Here is a 21355-nt window from a genome sequence, read left to right on the forward strand (position 1 = left end):
GCAGTTATAAATATGACAACAAAAAGTAAGAGTAGTGAACAGTCACCATTGAAACTGGTCCAAGTATTCATAACTATCGATTAAACGCTTGTAACTTGTAAATTAAGCGCTTGTAACCCAATAATAGCATACGAAATAAGATACAACCACATAAGATACATTCAATAAACTATACATTAGATTACTTCGGATTAGAATAAGCAGGTGCCAATAAAATGTGGCTTATTATTTAAATTTCAAACAGTGCATATAATTGTATTGTTATAATAAATATATTTCTCAAACGTGCTCGGAAATGTTTGCATTACTTTAAAAAAACGAACACGGAAATTTTTTGTCATTTATGGACCGTGCGACTTCTTCCCGGCCAAGGCCTGCAAAGTATGAAAATGATGAAAATCCATAATAATGTCCTCTTCTATAAACTTTTATATCTATACCTACTAATTTAGTGAACTATGTACAGACAAAAGAAAAACTCATACAGCCAACTGCCCAGTGTTCATAATTGCGAGAATTAAAAATACCTTAACTACCGCTTTTTAAAAAAAAAGGAAAATGGCGGTAACATTTATACTAAAGTGTTTTGGTATTCTTTTGTTTTTTCGCCTTTTTTGTATTTTGGTCGCGACAATAAGTGCTAGTAACAAGAGCGATAACGAAAATATAATATTAACAATTATTAACACAAAACAATAACATTTTCTTTTAGCAATTGTATTGTATAAATTTTAATGTTAATTAATTTTTTTTTACTTTTTCTATTATACATCTTCCTCTCTATAATATTTTATTATTTCCTCGCATTGTTTGAGAAAAATTCTACACAAGTCTCGGCGGGAACGAGGATTGCTTGACTCGTATTAATACAAAGCCTCTCTGGCGCTCGTCCTTGTAACTCATACTCGTCCAACAATCCCTTACTCCCCGGCCTCTGCAATAATGTACTGTTACTTACTTCAGCTACATATTTTTGCATTTCATCGTCATTCGTCCTCATCTCAATGCTGGGCACGTAAGTCGCCAAATATAACACGAAACTCCATAAGAATACCTGAAAAAAATACATATAATTATTATTCTTCAATAATGTTATTGAAAGAGCCGGATTTTCTAAACAGTATACTAAACAGAACAATTCCTCAAATTGTGGAATAGCAGTACCTAGTAAAGTTCCTTGTGAAAGAATTCATCCCGGGATAACAGAAAAGTTTCTGCAGCCATGCAAAAATGTACGCATTACTGGGGTCCAGTTTTCAAGAGTAAGCGCTAGTGAAACTACAAGCACATGGGATTTGTCAACTTCATGTCTCAGGGTCGTATTCCAGAACTCTATTCAATGCTCAAGTCAGGATTTGAGCAGGCTTGAGTATGATTTCAAGCACTAGAAATACGACCCTAATGGCAAGGACTTGAGTATGATTTTCAGTCCTCACTGCAATACTCAAGTCCTGACTTGAGTATTGAGTAGAGTTCTGGATTACGACCCTCAGAGTAGCGGTCGGAGTGGCAGAACCCCTCAAATCGTGTTGATTAAAGCTCTGAGTCATACTGCACTGTTATGGATAAGAGTGTGGACCACCTGGTGGACTTATTCGTACCTTCACTTGATAACACATTAAAAAAACAGTGATATCAATGCTATGGAAAGCTGTCCTAAATAAATATTTATTTTATTATACGTTATTCACCTTACAACAATGCAAGAAGTGGCCCTTTAAAATCAGGAACACCGCAGTTAAAGATATCACAATTAGTAATTATTTCGTTGTAATACCCACACATTCTGTATAGAGGACTATTTATATAGACCCCCGAAATATTCGAAGTGCGGCCCTGTCAGTTTTCAATGTCGTTAATATTCAACAGTTGGAGATGGATTAAAAATACACATGCACGGTTTGTATAATGTAACAGGTGGATTTATATTACGTTTGATATATGTAATGGAATATTTTCATAATGTAATGTGGGCTCAACGTGTTAACTTGTCGAGACAAGTTGTCACGTCCCGTGTCTTGTAAGAATTTAATAGCTTGAAAAACTGTTCCAAACGTTTGAACTTTTAAGCAAGAAAGAAAGAAAGAAAAGAGGCGCACCATATCTCAGTAAACTTAGGAAGGGGTAAGGGTATTATTTGATTTATGGTCTCTGCCCCATCTATACATACTCGAAGCTAGTGTATTTGTAAGGGTAAATCGACAAAAATGTATACTGTAACTGCTAGATGCCTAAGAAACCCAAACAAATTGATACTAAGCACCATCCGTACCAACGTTTCCAAAGTAACTGTTAAGCAATGTGTGAAAAAATATTTAATTTTTAATTAAACCAGAATGTAATTATTCTACTCGGTTGACCATTTTTTTCTATAAAATTTAAGTGCGCATTTGACCTCCATCGCCATCTTATCACACGATCCTCATCGGGTTGTTCTAGAAATGTATACCCCATTTTTTTATCTCCATATTTACTGCCGTATCTTCCCCATCGTCTCAACTTCCTCAAATAGGTACGCGACTATTCGATATTCATTTTTAGTAAATCATGACCTATTTCTTTCCATTAAAACGTGACGTAATAAACCTTCGTGGTTTGTATCTATGTCTCAGTTAACCACTACTGACGTAGTTAAAATAATGTTAACCATTTTTCCTTTATATTTCGGCCACAGAGTTTTATAAACCTTCGAAGGTTTTGAATGAAGGCTTAAGCGCTATAGTTGTTATTCACAATACGAGTTGTTATTTAGTAGCAGTAGACATCCTAATGAAAGAGCTCGTCCAGGGAAGTAACCTTAAGGAAGTAATCACAGGCACATGGGTCTTTTCGACTTCTGTTTCAGGGTGACGAGCGCAATGATAGTGCCCCTCAGATATTTGCGATTTGAAGCTATGAGTGGCACTGCAACTGTTAAGGATAGGCGTATAGCTTATTTAGATTATTCGTCCGATAGAAGTCTATAAAATTCGTCCTATCATAAAAAAAATTACAAGTGTAAATTCAGGAATTATTATATTTAACAGTGTTTATTATTTAACAGTGTTAATTTATTCACTCATTACATATAATAAAATTTATATTATAATGAATATTAATATGTGTATGTATTAAGATTAACATTTGGATATTTTTTGTTATTTTGTTTTTAATTTGTTTATTTAATCAATTATTGTACAGGATACACACCAATGACATTCATGTTTTTTTTTTCAATATTCCTGCAAATACTATATTTGTTTAAAAGGTACCTACATTAATCTGTTAAAAAAAGTAGCAAATTTTTAAACATTTTCCTTTTTTTCTTCCGGCATCTTGTCCCAATAAAACGAAATGTAATAGACAATAATCTCAGTGTAGAGTACTAAAAAAACCGACCTCAAAAGTCATTCGTCTCCTAGTTTGCCACCCATAGAGGTGGATTATATTGTTCAAATTGAAATGGAACCACTACTGAGATAACCTCTTTCCTATAAAAGAAGAATCATCAAAATCGGTTTACAAATGACGGAGTTATCGCGTAACATCCATACAAAAAAATACAGTCTAATTGAGAACTTCCTCCTTTTTTTAAGTCGGTTAAAAAAGTGACGCTCATTTTGACAACAATATCAAATAATGTGTCACGATAGTGGCCAGTATTATTTTTACATTGGAAATAGTCAAAACAGACATCTTTCATAATACAATAACTAAGAAATGCATGAAATACCTAATAATGAAGATTTGATCTATAAATCGGACTAAAAAACTGTGAAAATGTCCAGTATTTTTTTGCGTTTGTTCATACAACATGTATCTATGTATGTAGTGGTTGCTAGAGAAGATGGACAGTAAGTCCCATTATCCAATATCGACTTCCCCTCCTTTATAAACGGGAATAGCTGTCAAGGTAAAGACGCTACGTAGGTATAGTTATGCAAGTTTTTTTGTTTCAGTTGAACGTGGCTTCTAGTCAGCTTATCGTATATAGAGATGTCGGAAGTGCTAACATGTTTTGTTTAACTCTGAGTGGCACTTGTCATTTGACATCATAATAAAAATCTTAAATACAAATTCTGTCGTTGTAACAGTAACTATTTTTTTATGGTTAATTAGTGACGGAATGAAAAAGTCGTGCGCCTGGTGGCAACTAGCACATATACCCAGTTACAGTGCCACTCAGAGGTTTAATTATAATGATAATAATTGACGGGACGGACAAGTTGTGGGCCTAGGGGCAAGCCACACGCCTGTCTGTAGCAATTGTAGTCCCACGGTTTAAATCACAAAGATCATAGGAGTACTGCCACTGCACCCGACACCCTGAGACGTACGTTGACGAAGCCACTGTGCCTGTAATTTCACCGTTACCCCTCGAAACCGGAACGCAATAATGTTCACATTACCGCTTGGCGGCAGAAATAGGTAAGGTGGCAGTACTTCCCTGGGTGTACTCTTTCACGAGGCGTTCTACTGCTACTAAAAAAAGTCCAAGTAGCCTATAATTTCACCAGTATCCTTACACTTCAAAACCGTACTATGTATTACTATGTAACCATGTATTAGACTAATAATACCTCCACGTTTGATAACTAGTAACCATCTCAGTCAGATGTGACCATGGGATTTATAAAGAGCACTAATCGTTGGTTTGTCTAAAAAAAACAAATAATTATAGTTAAACGCAACGTATTCATCATTTAACGGACTTACTTTTAAATAGAATTAAATGCTATGGACAAGCGTGTCGCTTATGGGCATTTGTACAAAGCGCAATAATTTTCTGTGTCCGTACACTACACTCCATTTATTTGTCAAAACAAAACTCTACAAAAAAAGAGAGTGTAATATAGGTCGATAGCTAACTGGAGAGCACAATATCTTCCCAATAAACTTTTTGGATCTAATGCAAAACAAATCCGAAAGATCTAAAACCTGACAACGGTTTCGTGTCCCGAATGCAGAATTCAACGCAAAGTGTCATTTTTCTCAAAATTATGTACATATTAGACTTTAGTTCATATATAAATAAGTTAGATGACAGTACTTTTAATCTGAATTTAACAATAAACTAGACAATAGTAAATGAAACTATTTTTCCGGATTTAAATCGCGTATTATAGTACGGTTGACCGTGACCATGGGACCTGTAAAGGGCCCGAAACGTCGGTTTGTTTGAAAAAATAAATATACGCGATTTAAATCCGGAAAAATAGTTTCATTTCCTATGTGTAACAATTGCGAAAACCTAAGAACTAGACAATAGTTTTATCAAAATACCAAGATTAGAATAGAATAGAAATCATTTATTCCTTGAAACACAGTACACATGCATTTTATAAAAATAATAATAATAATACTGACAATAATAGTAATAATAACCCAAGGATTTGAAACTAAATACATATAACATATAGAGTACAAAGCGTGTGTGCTGTGCTGCCAAGGAAACCGTGACCCACTCAGCTTGTTGTTGTCTCGAATTCAAGTGCTACGACGCTGATTTTCAGCGGATCCGGCAACAGAACACACATGACACGGAACATAGTAGGCGACACTAAAGACACTCGATGACACAAGCACATAATCATATTAATTTAAACACAAAACATGAACAGTCTTTTCCATTAAAATACAATTAATGTAGTTACCATTTAATAAGTACCATGTCATGCGCAAAAAATTACAATACAATTGAATGGAAATTAATATGATAAAATAGGAATGTGTATATTAATTTGATAAAATTATAAAATGAGATTTAATTTATTAATTGAGAAGTTTGATTACAATTAAACAGACGAACAATATTAAACTAAAACGCATATGTACCCGGCACATCAACAGCAACGATGGATATTTTTGAAGATTTTGCAGATACTCTTGGAGTAATTTTTATTAATACAAACAACGAGAATACGTTTGCATGCAAACCGTATGTACGGTGTAGTACATAAAACATTTTACATGTGAATGTCTGTCGCAATCTGAACCAGCTGTGGTCGGTTCACATAAACACTTCAGTACGTGTGTTCGGAGCTTTGAGATTAACGTACAATTATCAGCTTTGATAAATTTATATTGGAAATGTAACTATTTTTTTGGATCTTAATTGCATATTTTGTTTTTTTTTCAACAAAATAACATTTCGGATGAGGGTCACAGCTGACTGGGCTTACTCATTAACCAATTATGTGTAATATTAACGCAAAGCACTCTTTTCTGGACATTTACATAATTATAAAAAATATTATTATTTAACTACCTTGTTTTTAATACCATTTCATTTAGCCGTGACCAAGTAAAGAACCGATTAAATCCTCAATAGTACATTTTTTTGAGGGACTTAATCGAGCCAATATACAGGGTGTAATCGTTAAGTGTGCGCAGGTGATTATTTATAAGAGATATCAAAAAACTTTAAACTGATATCGAAAGTACGTTACCTAATGAATAAACCGATATCAATAACTTTTTAAAAATAAAACTAGAAATATCCAAAATTTTAACGTTAAACGCTCGTATACATTAAATAATGACATTCCTAGAGAAGCTTTTCCTGTTGTAAGAGGTAACAATAAGTTAACAGATGACAAAACTGATACCAATAAAGTAATAAAACTACTTTTTAATTGAATAAAAATATAATGGCATAGTCAATTATTTGGTCAAGTATGAGTTGTCCATAAAAACTAATGAAATTGATTTTTTTTAATGCTGATACACTCAGTTTCTTAAAAGAATTATTTTATTGTAATGGATGAAAAGAACTGGGACAGCAAAAATTGATCAAATTTGATATAAAATCTTATTCATTTTGTATTTTTTTTTTCATTTCATCCCAATTTTTTTCATCCCATGCATTAAAATGATTCTTACATGAAACTAAATCGATCAGCATTAAACAAAATTTGATCAATTTTATTCATTTTTATGGACAACTCACACTTTATGGACGACCCAGTTTGAAAAAATCAGGACAACAGAAGTTGGTCAAATTTAATAAAAAGTTTTTTTCATACAAAATTAATAACATTTTATTAAATTTGATCAACTATTGCTGTCCCAATTATATATTATCATGTAACTATTAAATAATATTGCACGATAAAAAAATCAAATAAGTTGTTAAATTGCCACGAAAATTAGACTGACCGTAAAATTATATTTGCACACCTGTGTGGATCTACTCTCCGAAACAATTACTGTCAAATAAGTAATATTCTACCGTGACGAAAGACAATGCCAAATATGAAGTTTATTTATTTCACATTAAATTGTTTCGGTCGAATGTCAGACGGAGACAGGAAGTAGACCCCCAGCTGCAGGTTGAATGTAATGTACCCAATTTTACTAATCTTAATCTACTAATCTGTTTACTTACTAAATTCTGGCAAATAAACTAATTTAGTTCTAATGTATTTCATTTAATCTCAGTAACAATGATATATTTAGACAAAAGCATATATCGTATTATTTCTTTAAACCAACACAAAGGCAGCCGTGTCACGATCTCGATATATATTTTATTAAAACAAGCTAATGTCGTCATAGATAACAATGCAACATTATAATAATCTATAAATAGACCGCGTTTCATATCTATATTCCATAACAAGAATGTTATTATTGCGTTTGTTTAACGTTATATGAATAAAGACGATAGTCCAATGGAGAATAGTTGTTTTTTAATTGAGAGGTCGACGGTTTGAATCCCCGTGATGGATCTATGATTTAAATATCCAAGTTTCGTACATTTGTGATATTTTTTTATAATACTAAGTGACGGAACGAACAAGGCGTTCGTCGTTCGTAGAACAAAACAGTTGCAGTGTAATGCCTGCCTGTAATAACTGCCACTAGGCCCGTCACACTGAGACATAATTTGAGTCACATTATCGCTTGGTGGCAGAAAGAAGTAACGGGCAGTAATTCCCTGAACGAATTCTTTCATAAGGAACTACACTGCTACTGTCTGTCAGAGATGGCTATATGATCACGAGTATCATGATGCTCATCGAGTATATAACCAGAAATAGAGACGAAGACGGTCAAACATTCCTGGTAACTCATCAGTGATACATCACTTATAAACTTCAACTCTTGTTTGCACTGAAATATAGAAGCGCCAACAACTGACCTGTGTGCACGTCTCCGAATATTCCAAAAATATTCTGCATGTATGTACTAAAGATAATATTTCTACCAATGGGTGGCTGTTAGAATGGGTGGCTGTTCATGACACCCATCATATGTTTCGAATTCGGTCTGTCCAATCGGAGCGCAGTTGTCACCGTAATGATTCGGCAGAATAGTTTTCAAGCAAATGAAATGACATTTCGTCTCTATTTCTGGTTATATCTTAGAGGATGGAAAAAGATTATATACTCGATGATTGTGCTCTATGGGAATCTATGGATTAGTAATGAATGGTCAATCGATATTCGAATACGAAAATTAGCACGTTACTAATTTATCATTCGAATGTCAGGATACAGGAGTAATTACTAACGAATCTAATATTTAAATTATTAATATATATCGCGGATCGCTATGTAGAAAACTATAAACAGGCAACTTCACGGCAGTACTTCCCTAGACGAGCTCTTTCACAAAAAGCTCGTTTGTTACTAAATGTTTGATTACCAGTACCTTTCGCTAACGGCGAAGACTTAAGAAAACCATCAGATGAAATCTAACCCACACTGGAAATCCTGGTGGATTATGATCTTAACAAGTGGTGCCAGATTAGGCAAATTTTCGCCATTTAGGCTACTTCGAGGTGTCGTGCGGCGCCTAAAAAGTGATCGGCGACTCGGCGATATTTAGGCTATGTTTGAAATAGGAAAAAGCGATTTTAGGGTACTTATTAAAATGTCTGGGGAATCACAAACTTGATTGGGGATTTTGTGGGGAATGGAGTTATAAAACAACTCATTTGGTGGTTTGAGTATCTCTACGTGTGGGGAATTGGGGAAATAAGAGGGTTCATAGTCCCCAATTTCCAGCAAGCACAATTATAGAATTGTTTTCCTTAATTTTTAGGGATTTTATGGCTTGGGCGAATATCGGCTACTTAACACACATAAATTGGCGAATTAGCTTCGCATAAGTCTGGCAACACTGTCCTTTGAGGACCTTGCTCAGCAGTGACACGTGTAATGGGCTGATAATGATAAAAGTTTCGGGACAAAGTTGTAAATATAATCTTAAATAAAATTTGCTTGTTACATTAAAAACATCATCTGTTACGCTAGTTTATAAAAATACCAAAATCCGTGGAGAACGTGTCCTTGAACCTTTTAGTTACTGGTGTCCAACGTGGGGCCTCAATGTAATGTGCTGTTTATGAGTGAATTCAAGAATCTCTTGGTTTGCAGAATTACAAAGACCAATCTGAAGTGAACCCAAGGTAACAAAACAACGAGTCCTCCAACACGTTCGATAGGTTCGCAAATTTTTAGGCCCACCACCCATTTAGTCAAGATAAAGAAAATGTCAACGTCCACCACCACAAAAAACTATTGAAAACACTTATTTTTTACATTAACTTTACACAGAATTACAAGGAAAAAATAATTATAGATAATAGTATATAGTAGAGTTGATATAGATAATTCAGGTTTTTATTTTTCAAATGTGGCAGCACTTCCTGGACAGTATCGACGCCCCCCAATTGCTTCCGAGGTCGGGGCGAGATTGGGGGCGGTAGGGACCACTTTTGGAAACTACGGACTAGGGCAATCTAGCGGCGAGCTGTGATCTGCCGACTTTGCATCCCACCTCTAGAGTTCAAACTTTGTTTGGCTCGTATCTTATCTTATATAGTGTGGATAATCGCGACATATTAACACGTTGGGGTTAAAGCAGCCTAATTTTAATATATGCTGGGATAATCACTTTTTATATCAAGGCTGGCGACGTGATAAAATATTTACGTATGTATTTAAAAATATTTTATCACAACAATTACACGATAATTTTATGTGTAATTCGACGTAAACGAAAAAAAGGTAAACATTTAAAATCATCAAACACATACTTAAAACAATTTGAAATATTTCTACTATTCGTATTTATTTATACTTTAACAATTCATAATTCTGTTTGAATGTCATAAATTAAAAATCAAATTATAAATTAAGAATTACATACAATTCAAAAGCTAAAATTGATAATGAATTAGTACAGTAATAACATGACCAATAACATAAGTCTAGAATAACAAAGTCATAAATAATCATAAATAAGAGCAGCACTTTTCCAATAGCCATGTCTTTTTTTGGAAAAATTTTATGTCTGTAATACTTTGACGGACTGATATTGGAGTCAATGCGTCACGTGTGTTTAGGATCGATCACACATTTAGCAGTAGAGCTCCTTGAGACAGAGTTCCTCCAGGGAAGAACTTGGCAGTACTTTTACTTACCTTAACTATTTCTGCCGCCAAGAAGTAATATGAGCATTAATGCACTCAGGTTTCGAAGGGTAATGGTGAAATTACACATGGGACTTGTCAACTTGTGTCTCAGGGTGACGGGCGCAGTGGCAATACCCTTAAGATCTTTGCGATTTAAAGCTCTGAGTGGCACTGCAACTGTTACGGACAGGCGTGTAGCTTACCATTTTTTTTTTCGTCCCGTCATTCACTTGGTGTTATAAAAAAGAAATTAAAATGTTTCCTCCTGTAATTTGCTGTTCATTTGTTTCACAGTTCCTTCTCCTCTTTAAAAGTTCTGTCGGCAGTATAACTATGATTTGTTATTTATTTATTTTTTATTTACTTTATTTTTTATGTAGATTTGCACACTACCAAGTGGTAGGTACAGACAGGAGAACAGCGCTGTAGTGTCAGGGTGACAGCCTTTTCAACACAAAACTGATCAGGTTTTTGTTTCGGCCAATTTTGTGATTTAGTTTGTACTAATTTAGAAGAATACGTTTTCCTTAAACATAACTAGCAACCCACTAAACGTCAGCTGATTAAATCTGATTAATTAAAATCTGTCACATTCAAAATGTGACTTTATGACTATAAACTTCTTATTAAAAAGAAACCTACCCCAAAAGTTCGTGGAATCACATCTTTTTGTCAAGTTTTATTGTAATCGATTAGGAGGAAGTCTGCGAAATCGAAATCATCCCCTAATCTGCCATCCACGGAGGTGGAATGTTTTCTTCAAATTTTTAATGGGACCAACACTGAGGTACGCTCTTGCCAAACAAAAAAAGAATCATCAAAATCGATTTATAACATACTCTCAAAAAAAAATACAATCCAATTGAGAACCTCCTCCTTTTTAAAAGTTAAATTCAAATAATATCGAAACTACTATCTACTACACTTTATGTAAGTTACGCCTAAACACAGCCTGTGTCAGTTCCAAGTAGGTACTTACAAGTTGATTTTATGTAGTGGAATGTTTCGGTCGCTGGTTGCATTAATTGCACGCATCATGCACATTATGCATTCATAGATTAAAATACAGAATAGACAAGAATGCATACGATCATGTATACCTACCTATCGAGTTCTTAGGCTTCGCGATTGTTACAAGAAATTATACTTTCCGGATTTAAATCGTGTATATTTGTTTTTACAAACCAACGTTTCGGTCACCGTCTCGTCACGCAGTAGAGGGTACTAAATCCGTGTCTAACACTGTAATGTCATGTCACGTCTGTACGCAGTTGATTACTAGATGATCCAGTAGCAGTAGTTTAGAGTATACTTGCAGGTATACTTGCAGCGATTTGTTATTTTCTCTAAGTCGCCGATATTGACCTGGAATTAAGTAAGTCTATGACCTGAATTCACCACGCCCGAATGCATCTGCATCTATAAGTAACATACGCATATATTTATGCATATGCATTTATAATTAGATTGTGTATATTTAAATTCAACATTTTGTACTTCCTTTCGACGCTGCGATAACAGAAATGTTCACAGAGAGATAAATGTGAAAATGTGAAAAGAGAGCGAAATAGAGTAAAAACTAAATAATTGTAGACATAATCTACATACGGAATTACAAGTAACATACGCATCTATAAACAACATATGCAATTATAATTTACATGCATCCATAAATAGCTTGTGTATTTATACTCCGCATATGAAATTTTACACGTAAGTAGCAAATGCATCTATAAACAGCGTATGCGCCATGCGTACGCAGCGTATGTTTTAATTATTGGAATGAAATTTGCATACGCTTCTATATGTAAATAGCATGTGCATCTATAAGTATCTTGTATATTTATAATCTGCATACGGAATTATAAGTAGCAAATGCATCTATAAAAAAAACAAATTTATTGACTTAACTTAATCTAGGTTACATATAACATTGCCGGTGAACTTCTTTTAAGTATGAAAATACCTGTGTCAGAAGCCACCGCTCCTCCAATCCGGTACAATTATTACTTAGATTAAGTGCTGATCTTATTTTATGTTACCAAATTAAAATTAAAAATTAATTATGTGGATGGGTGCAAGTGTGGATGGGTGCGAGAGTGCGCGCGCGCGCGCGCGTGTGTGTGTGTGTGTGTGTGTGTGTGTGTGTGTGTGTGTGTGTGTGCCTGTGCGTGTGTGTGTTTGAGACGGTGATTACTTAGATCGAGACTCGCAAAAGATTTTCAACTTCATTATAATTTTTAGACTTAACCATTTAGTTGTCTCATTACGACACTCATAGGCATTTAGCGAATATACATGTAGCAGTTTATTAATTTGATTATAAATATGAGTGGAATATAGAAACAGCGTATGCGTCTATTAATTCGAGAAATTATCTTGTACACGCGCATCTATAATAGAAATTGCACAGGCATCTATTAATAACTTGTGTATTTACAATTTGCATACGGAATTATAAGCAGCAAATGCATCTATAGAAACAGCGTATGCGTCTATTAATTCGTGGAATTATCATGCGCATCTATAATAGAAATTACACATGCATGGTAATATCAATTGTTTATTATTTTTGAGAACTGGCTTTAGAGCCATCAGCTTAAACAGGTAACATACATATAATTAATTAACTCAAAATGTAATAGTGCTTAACTAAAAAATTTTAACTTTCTAACATAGATATTGGTGCTTTCTACCAAATCCCTTCATATTTTCTTTTTTTGTAAATAATAGTCATTGACTTACAAATAAAATAATAGTATACATTTTTCATGCATTTTTCGGTTCCATTTACGGTTTACGACATTATTCTTTTTTCGCATTTTTTTATGTATTTCATGACTATGGATTCAAATTTTTCAGTCAAAAATCTGTAAAGTGTTGCCAATTTTGATGACAAATCATTTCATACGCGTCGCTCTTTTTCTTTTGTAACTTTTACTTATTGTCGGTTAATTTTCAATTAAAGGACACTCTTACACTTGGAAAACGTGTGATACACTGCCGTATCGGGCCAATGCGGCAGACTATCTAGACCGAGACTAGATTCGTACTTAGCAGTGAAACGCATAATTATTTGATGAAGTTAACGTATAGATAATTACTTCACAAGCCTTGTGGAACGAATTGAGAATAAGTTGTTTCGTAGAAACTAGTACAAACACTGCTTCATAGGTCAAATAGTTTAAAGATAAAATTAATGACTGTGTTATTTTACTTTGCAAGTAAATAAGCTTTTCTACATACAATCAAATAGACACCTATTGTGGTAGTATGTATGGTGGTAAACAAGTTGCTTGTTTACCTGGAACACCAGTTAGAAATGTTTTTTTTTATTAATTCGGTCATTGTCGAACAAGTGTTTACTACCTAATTTCCGTGGCAATTTTTATTAAGTATTCGATTTTTTATCGTGCAATTTAATATTCGAATATTGTACCGTGAAATGTTATTTAATAATGACACGATAATACACTAGAATATTTAATCTAGTCCGAGAACGACCGTAAAATTATATTTGCACACCTGTGAATCTACTCTCCGAAACAATTACTGTGAAATAAGTAATATTCTACCAAATCAAACGATAACGCCAACTATGAAGCTTCATTCGCATCATGCTTCTTTTAATTTGGTCGAACATTACTTATTTCACATTAAATTGTTGCTATCGGATGTCGGACGGAGACCGGAAGACCCAAGCTGCAGGTTGAATAATATAATAATAATAAGTTTATTTTTCTCACCACAATATACAAAATACATTGGCATAATATCCAAAATAAAATATATAAAACAATAAATTATACTGTGGGAGACTGGTGCCTAAACTAGATGTATGATCTGTATTTCAGGTCACCAGGACTCCACCCCTTGGAGGATACTTGTTATTTTGAAATATGTACCAGTACATTGACAATTGTAGTAACTAACTTATCTATATATTAAGGTTTTACAAAGGAACATAAAACAATATAAAAAAAAAAAACTGTTTTTGCAGTGTTAGTTTGGTTAGTATAGGAATTGTGTATTTGGGGGTGTGAGTGTGTGTGTATGTAATTATATGTGTGTAAATGTATATATATATACTATAATGTACTCAATTTTATTAAAAATCTGTTTAATTACTACACTCTGGCAAATAAACTAATTCTATTTAATTGTAATGTATTCAAAAACTTTAAATTTGTTCGCGGTAACAATGATATCCTCCCCTCAATTATCAGTCTCACAAATTCGTCATTACGCAACAAATGTCCAAACATTTTCCTCCTACGGCGTATAGTGAACAAATAAAAAAGAAGATCAAAGTGAACAGCTGTAAAGAGGTCAAAGAACTGGCTATGAACCGTGAGGAGTGGAGAAGGCTACACCGACAAGAGTCTGGCTCTTAAATAAGATGATGATGAACAATGATTGTATTTGAACAAAAGCATTCATAACCTTTTTGCAAAAAAAACCGACTGCAAGAGTTTGCTTACCCGCTTTCCTTACCGCGGTCTCCTCTGTGGAAGTCCTCGTCAAAACGAATCATATGATCCCAAACACAAGGTAGCTGCTATACACTGACGAGGAGTTCCTCTCATATATGTCATTTCCATCATCAGATCTGCTCTAGGTCACCATAGCATCTCATTTTCCTTAGAATTACATCCATATGCTAAGTTTTAGTAAGCCGTGGTAGATTAATACTTTGACATACCGCCTCCCAAGCAGAGGTCGTGGTTTTTAATCCGTTCACTATGAGTTTCTCGAGATTTATGAGCGAAATTTAATTGGTAGTTGAACTTTTAGTAGAAGGAAAACATCGGGATCAAATCTGCACGTCGAAGAAGGTTCCCAGCCCTCGGAAAACGTGTAAAGAGAGACGTCTAAATGGGTTGCTAATGCTATGGTTGATGGCTAAATTTTATTGCAATCGATTAACGGAATTTGAATGAAACCACTACCAAGGTACTCTCTTTCCAACAAAAAAAGAATAATCGCAATATCACCCAAAAAATACAAAGATTTTTTTAATAGCTTAATTTAAAAATAACATTGTTTACTTGTTATTTTTACCTTCCTGCAAAATTTGTAAATCAAAGAGGGAAGGAAGGAAACTGCATGGAACTACTGGGAACAAACGAAAATTTCGACTCTATAAAAATTGTAACAACATAATGAATCTAATATTTAACTTTAAGAGGATTTAAATATCGTTCACGCAATTAAATATCGTTTCAACATTGTATTTGTGTGTCACATTGTAATTGTATGGTTCTTTTTTACATATATTTGCGAATGTCTCGGAGGAACTGCAGAGCCATAAACAAGACAACATTATGATGTTTACTATAGAATAATCGACACGTGATATACAAATGAACATTAAATTCATATTAATATTACGCTATAAGCTTATACGCGAATAGTAAAATCCTTTACTATCTTGATGAAAATTTTCTGGATCACGGGTACAGGTCCGGGAGAGTTGGCGTTCTCAGAGTAAGGCTTGTGACGATGCGACCTCCTTCCATCGTCATCCCACCTTCTTATCACCTTATCTCTGGTTCCTGGCCACTTGTTTTCAAATTTTGAATCGTTCTTTAATTCCTTTGTCTCGCCATTTTCATTTTGTTTCATTTCGTCTTCACTATCTGCTCAAGCGAGCAGTACTGCTCGTCTTATTTTGATCCTTCTACCAATTCCCAACCTAAATAATGTGCCCATTTTAATACCAATCCAACCTAGTAATATTGTATAACTCGGCCCCTTCGAGGTAAGTCTGTCTCACGGTTTTAGTGCTTAAGTAGGGAGTGTGATGTTACGGCCTTCCTTTTTTCTTTCAACTATACTTATGAAATAAATTATGTTGACTGGAGTATTCAATTTTACTGCCGTGATCGTGCTTATGCCACATTAGCTGTTTATAACCTCTTCAGGCTTATGTCCAACAGTGAATGCGTGTAAAACTATGTAGATTATTTATATGAAAACTGACTCAGATTATGATTTTTTAAAGTCTTCATTTCTAACCCTGTCTCTAGAAACCCGTGACCAGAAGCTGGACGTACAGTCCTAATTTATTAGCAGAGTCATGCTTTTAAGAGTTTTTTGTATATAATATCAAGTGACGGGACGAACAAGTAGTGCGCCTGATGGTAAGCGACACGCCTGTCCATAACAGTTGCAGTGCCACTCAGAGCTTTAAATCGCAAAGATCTGTGATCTGTCACCCTGAGACATACGTTGACAAGTCCCATGTGCCAATAATTTCACCAGCACCCTTACCCTTCAAAACCGGAACACAGTAATCCTGACATTACTGCTTGGCGGCAGAAACAGGTAAGGTGGCAGTACTTCCCTTAACGAAAACGTTCACAAGGAGCTCTACAGCTACTAAAAATGTTTGTTCATTGCATCGAACCAAACAACTTAATAAATAAATAATAATAACGCACACATTCAACATAGCCCCGCACTAGGGAAGCCCTGTGTCGCGGGTGCCATGGACACACACATAAACAACCACAAATTACACACAAACTCACGAGAGAAATAAATGTAGGCCATACAAATATTTCTCCCGGCCCGGGAATCGAACCTGGGACCTCTACGTGGCAGCCCGGCGTGGTAATCGTTCGGCCATGGAGGCAGTTTGCTTGACTTGAAACCAATTATTTAAGAGCATGTTGTTGTGTGTTTTAGATTGTTGTTTTGAGAGCGAATACGTAAAGGTAACACTTTCCGCAGCGTGTACCTAGTAGCAAGTAGTGAACGTTACCGGATTAAGGGTGCTGGTAAAATTAGACACATGAGACTTTTCAACTTATGTCCCAAGGTGATGGGCGCAGTGGCAGTGCCCTTTTTAATCTTTGCGATTTAAAGTTCCGAGTGGCACAGCAACTGTTATGGATAGGCATGTCGCTTACCATCAGGCGCACGACTTATTCGTCCCGTTACTTGATATCATAAAAAAAAATCGTTCACAATATTTATTTCGAATATCATAGATCGAGACAACCGGAAAACGCTACACGAGTCACTACAGTGACAGTAAACAGTGTTTTGTCATCCAAGTGCGCAGAAGCTACAAGGAACCAAAATAAAAACTGTTGTGCGTTGGTTAAATATTTTAAATGGCAACCATTTGTCTCATAAATACCAGTAATGCTTTAAAACCTTGAGTTGGAGTATTTACTTGAAATGATAAAAATTTGTAAACATTCTATATTTGTCTGTTTAATCTGAAGCGATATTTTAAGAGAACGTATACGTCGTGAAGACTTTAGTACGTACATATTATATCAATTATTTATCACCTTCTTGGGAGTTTTTATTCAAATGAATTATAAATATTTATTGCGTATTGACAATGTTTTGATAACGGAAGTAATATGTAATTTCTTTCCAAGAAATCGTAAATCACCTCAGTGGCCCAACGATTTGCTCGGTACGCGTTCGAGGAGGAGGTCCCGGAGTCGATTCCCGGTAGGACAAATTTGAGAAATGGCTAAATTGGTCCTTGCCTGCTTGTTCTGGATAGTGCCCCGGAGTGAATTCCGTTTCTCTGATACTCATAGTACCGGTAATGTCCTAGTTCAAGACCAGGATCACTTAAGACCAGAACAAACCAAAATCATTCCAGTTACTTCCATAATTTATTAATGTATGTATGTCTACATATCGAGTTCGCCATTGCAACACATTGGATATTTAACACTATTTTTTTCGGATGAAAATCACGTAGTGTATTTGATTTGTCAAATAATTGTAACATTTTTACTTAGAATAATAACGCATAGAATGATAGTTTCATATCAAACGAACTGTCACAAGTGAGGCAAAAATCAAATTCATGTAGGCTAGTTTTAGTAGTAGGTTAATTTTCGGTTTTAGTGAATATTTATATAAAAATACATGTTGAAACGCGTTACTACCTTGTGGAATGTGATGTTAGTACCTATTTTATGTTTGTCTGACGTATTTTTACACTCATTTACCGCACATTTCATCATTTTTAGCTAAAATTCTTGATCTGTTCGCGGTGCAAGTTGACCTTGAGCACCGAAGGCCCGCCCGCTCGTGTAGGCCCATTGGGCGCGCTTCAATTTGCCTCACTTAGCGTGTGCGGGCTAGGTTTCTATGCGTTATTGTTCTAAGCATTTTTATTAAAAAAAAAGACTGAATAAAAAATTTCATTTTCAAAAAATTAAAAATAAGGTATTTAATTAATAACTATTGTAACTATAGTGAAAAAATAGGGTGGTTTGCATCAATATTGACATAACTGTTTGAAGACTGTACCACCTCAGTCAACCGTGACCATGGGACCTGTAAAGGGCCCGAAACGTGTCGGTTTGTTTGAAAAAACAAATATACGCGATTTAAATCCGGAAAAATAGTTTCATTTCCTAAAAAAAAGACCTCAAAAGTTCGTGGAATCACACCTATTAGCCAAGACTTATTGACATCGGTTACCGCAGAGTGCGCAAAACGGGATTCATCCCCTAGTTTGTCACCCTTAGAGGTGGAATATTTCCTTCAAATTTAAATGGGATCAATATTGAGGTACCCTCTTTCCATCAAAAAAGAATCGTCAAAACCGGTTCACAAATGCCAAAACTATCGCGTAACATACAAAAAAATATAACCGAATAGATCACTCTTCCTTTTTTTAGTCGGTTAACAAAGCAACGTTTCGGTCTCTTTACATGTCCCATAGTAACTGACTGAGACGGTAAAGACCAGTTATGGCTAATAACGTTATTTGTCTATGTTACCACGACTCATACCAAACAGTGCTTGTTTAAATACAAAAAGCCCTTGAACGTTGTACAAACGGGTAGACGAAAAACAAATCCATAAAACGTCAACCTATTGGTACAAGAATAAACTGTTGCACCACCCATCTCCATACAGTACCAAGTTCGAGTTGCCGAACCCAACTAATGACGCAAGCCAATGCCGAATGACAAACAAGACAAGTGCCGATAAACTTGCTCGCTGCATGCTGTCAATTACCTACTCCGAAACTATTGTTTGTTGCTTGCCGGTACTTTGCCCGTCTTGTTTGCTGCTTACCCGTGGGTTTTTTCCAACATTCCCCCAATAGATACTCTTAAAGTGTAATGAAATTTAACCTATAAATTAAAATGACAATTCTTTAGGCAATTAGTTAAAAAATTATGAAATTGAGGAAACTCGATTTGAAAGTTTAAATATTACTAAATTAAACCAATTTATGTTATTGTTTATAAAAGGATAACGAATATTTGGCATTGAAATAAATATTGTAAATGTATTCAAATGTATATTTACAGAGAGCAACCCCTAGAGTTTCTTGCTCATTCTTCTCAAGGGAATCTGCCTTACAAATGAGCAGTAGAGTTTAATCAGTACGACGATTTCAAGTGTAATTTGCATATCTATGAAATAATAATAATAATAACGCACACACTCAACATAGCCCCGCACTAGGGAAACCCTGTGTCGCGGGTGCCATGGACACACACATAGACAACCACAAATTACAACCAAACTCACGAGAGAAATAATTGTAGGCCATACAACTATTTCTCTCGGCCCGGGAATCGAACCTGTGACCTCTGCGTGGCAGGCAGGCATGGTAACCGTTCGGCCACGGAGGCAGTTAAAAAAAAAGATAATATGACTGTTATGATATAATATGAATTAAAATAATCTATAAGATTCAATGAGTATTTTTTTTTCAAATCGTATCTTCTCGATACCACCAATTTTTAGTTAGAACGGTATTTGAAATCTTTTTATAATATCCAGTGACAGAACAGGCAAGTCGTGTGCCTGATGGAAAGCTGCACGCCTATCCATAACAGTTGCAGTGCCACTTAGAGATTTAAATCGTAAAGATGTAACGGGCACTGCCATTGCGCCCGTCACCCAGACATAAGTTGATAAGTCCCATGTGCCTGTAATTTCACTAACGTTAGTTTTATATGCAATATACTGACACGTTTTGTTATTCCCATTGTATTAGGTAGAACTATGTAGATCGCAAATTTTCTTTCACTTACAATTATCTTATTGTTCTCACTACGCACTCCGGCCTTTTGGTGAACATTCTCTATGCGATCTAAAAACGACTTTCGTGATTCTCGGCCATAAAGTTACCAAGTCCATCCCCTTTCCATCATCAGGGTACTAGGCGTAGGCTGTAGTTCTACCCCACACATTTATAATAGCTTGTGGCTATGGAGTGGAATTCCCTGCCTGCAAATTTATTCCCTGAACGCTATAATTTGGGCCTTTCCGAGGTCAAAATCAATAATCATTATACAGATTTAATAGCTGCGAAGCTCCTTTCGCCCAGAGAAGAACTACCACTTTACCTATTTCTGCCGCCAACTGGTAATGTGACCATTACTGTGTAATGTGATCACACTGTGTGATAGTAGAGTGGCACTGCAACTGTTATCACAAAAAAATAGATGGCATGCTCTATCGTCGATCTAATCGTCACTTTCCATTAGGTGAGATGAAAATCAAATGCGTATTTAACCACAAAAAAATCATCTTCCGATGTTGCCTTGTATTTTCGCCACCTAATTTCATTCATGCGCACCATCTGTCCAAACCATTTCAACACATGTTTCTCTATTTTTGTCACTACGTCCTATTTCAAACCACATTGTTCTTGTTTATTTTTCGCTACAAATGAAATCATTGAAAACAAATCGACCTTCAAATCCGTCTTCGTCAGAAATTAACGTACTATCAGAATTTATACCGGAAAAATTGGGTGCGTCGAATGAGAAAACACCGGAGCAAGTAAACAAGGGTAGAGGAATATCTTTACACATTGGCAAATATTTACACCGACCAGTGCGGCGGGTCCGCGGCCAAATATTGGTTTTTGTAAGTTTATTTTATACCATTTACGCGACTCGAGCTAGTACATACTCATCCACACACATTACGTAAATTTTTTTG

General features: G+C 35.2%; 1 protein-coding gene across 2 annotated transcripts in view; it reads right to left on the bottom strand.

Annotated features, from left to right (window-relative positions):
- LOC113225819 (protein halfway) overlaps positions 1 to 21355 on the bottom strand; it is a 49728-nt gene that overhangs the window by 5527 nt on the left and 22846 nt on the right. For both annotated transcript variants that reach the window (XM_026458260.1, XM_026458261.1), the window contains exon 2: positions 959 to 1054. In XM_026458260.1, coding sequence (XP_026314045.1) covers positions 959 to 1054 — 96 coding nt within the window. The remainder of the gene's footprint in view (positions 1 to 958; positions 1055 to 21355) is intronic.

This window comes from Hyposmocoma kahamanoa, unplaced genomic scaffold, assembly GCF_003589595.1.
Source record: "Hyposmocoma kahamanoa isolate Upper Pololo Valley unplaced genomic scaffold, ASM358959v1 175, whole genome shotgun sequence".
Classification (NCBI taxonomy): Eukaryota; Metazoa; Arthropoda; class Insecta; order Lepidoptera; family Cosmopterigidae; genus Hyposmocoma; species Hyposmocoma kahamanoa.